This window comes from Malurus melanocephalus, unplaced genomic scaffold, assembly GCF_030028575.1.
Source record: "Malurus melanocephalus ecotype Western Australia unplaced genomic scaffold, MMel_1.1 scaffold_2062, whole genome shotgun sequence".
In the NCBI taxonomy this organism is placed as follows: domain Eukaryota; kingdom Metazoa; phylum Chordata; class Aves; order Passeriformes; family Maluridae; genus Malurus; species Malurus melanocephalus.
Genome location: NW_026625294.1, coordinates 5,925 through 7,591, shown reverse-complemented (window position 1 = coordinate 7,591; position 1,667 = coordinate 5,925). Strand labels below are relative to the sequence as shown.

The window sequence follows — 1,667 nt, the reverse complement described above, 5'->3', positions numbered from 1 at the left end:
GGCCGTGTGGATCCTGGAGAATTATTACCACGATTTCCCGGTCTACAACCCCGCCCTGCTCAACCTCCCCAAATCCGTCCTGTCCAAGAAAATGTCCGGCTTTAAGGTCTATTCCCTCGGCGAGGGTGAGATTCCCGTTTTTTCCTCCATTTCTCCTGTTTTTTCCTCCATTTCTCCCGTTTTTTCCTCCATTTCTCCCGGTTTTTCCTCCATTTCTCCTGGTTTTTTTTTCCATCCCTGTCCTCGTGTTCCTCTCTGGAATTTTTTTTTGGTGGGATCTCTCTCACCTCGATCATTCTCCGACCCCGTTCTTGTGATCCCGCAGAGAATTCCACAAAAAAATTCCTTGGGGAATTGTCCTCTCTTCCCGTTCTCCTCCCGTTTTTCCATCCCTGTCTTCGCATCTCCCAGAATTTTTCTGGGGTCATACCCCAATCCCATTCTGACCTTGTTCCTCATGACCCCAGAGAATTCCAAAAATAATTCCATGAGGAATTGTCCTCTCCTCCCGTTCTCTTCCCGTTCTCCTCCCGTTTTCCCGTTTTTCCACCCCATCCTCGCGTTCCCCCTGGAATTTTTTTGGGGTCCCACCCCGATCCCGCTCTGACCCTGTTGCCGTGACCCCACAGAGAATTCCATGAACAATCCCATGAGGAATTGGCTTCTTCTCCCATTCTCCTCCCTTTTTCCCATTTTTCCACCTCACCCTCATGTTCCCCCTGGAATTTTTTTGGGGTCCCACCCCGATCCCGCTCCGACCCTGTTGCCGTGACCCCACAGAGAATTCCACCAACAATTCCACGAAGAATTGTCCTCTCCTCTCATTCTCCTCCCGTTCTCTTCCCATTCTCCCATTCTTCTCCCGTTTTTCCATTCCCCCGGAATTTTTTTGGGATGGGGATCTCCCCCACCTCAATCCCGCTCCGACCCCATTCCTGTGACCCCACAGAGAATTCCACAAAAAATCCCAAGGAATTGGAATCTCCTCCAATTCCTCCAACGGAATCTCCTCCAATCTCCTCCGACGGCTTCTCCTCCCGTTCTCTTCCCATTCTCCCATTCTTCTCCCGTTTTTCCATCCCCCCCGGAATTTTTTTGGGATGGGGATCTCTCCCACCCCAATCCTGTTCCAACCCCATCCCCATGACCCCACAGAGAACTCCACGAAAAATCCCACAAGGAATTGTCCTCTCCTTCAGTTCTCCTCCAGTTCTCCTCCCATTTTCCCATTTTTCCACCCCACCCTCACTTTTCCTCCGGAATTTTTTTGGGATGGGGATCTCCCCCACCCCAATCCCACTCCGACCCCATTCCCGTGACCCCACAGAGAACTCCATGAACAATCCCATGAGGAATTGTCCTCTCCTCCCGTTCTTCTCCCGTTCTCTTCCCATTCTCCCATTCTTCTCCCATTTTTCCATCCCCTCTGGAATTTTTTTTGGGATGTGGATCTCCCCCACCCCGATCCCGCTCCGACCCCATTCCCGTGACCCCACAGAGAACTCCACCAACAATTCCACGGGGCAGCCTCGGGCGGTGATCGCGGCGGCGGCGCGGCGACGCGACAACAGCCACAACGAGTTCTACTACGAGGAGGCGGAGCACGAGCGTCGGGTGCGGAAACGCCGCGCCAGGTACGGGTGGAGCTTCTGGAAAATTGGGAATTC

At 53.0% G+C, this 1,667-nt stretch overlaps 1 protein-coding gene across 1 annotated transcript in view; it reads left to right on the top strand.

The window, feature by feature from the left end:
* Positions 1-6: 6 nt before the first annotated feature.
* LOC130587540 (vang-like protein 2) overlaps positions 7-1,667 on the top strand; it is a 3,664-nt gene continuing 2,003 nt past the window's right edge. Inside the window, exons 1-2 of the mRNA XM_057388522.1 lie at positions 7-125; positions 1,499-1,634. Coding sequence (XP_057244505.1) covers positions 92-125; positions 1,499-1,634 — 170 coding nt within the window. The 5' untranslated portion in view covers positions 7-91. The remainder of the gene's footprint in view (positions 126-1,498; positions 1,635-1,667) is intronic.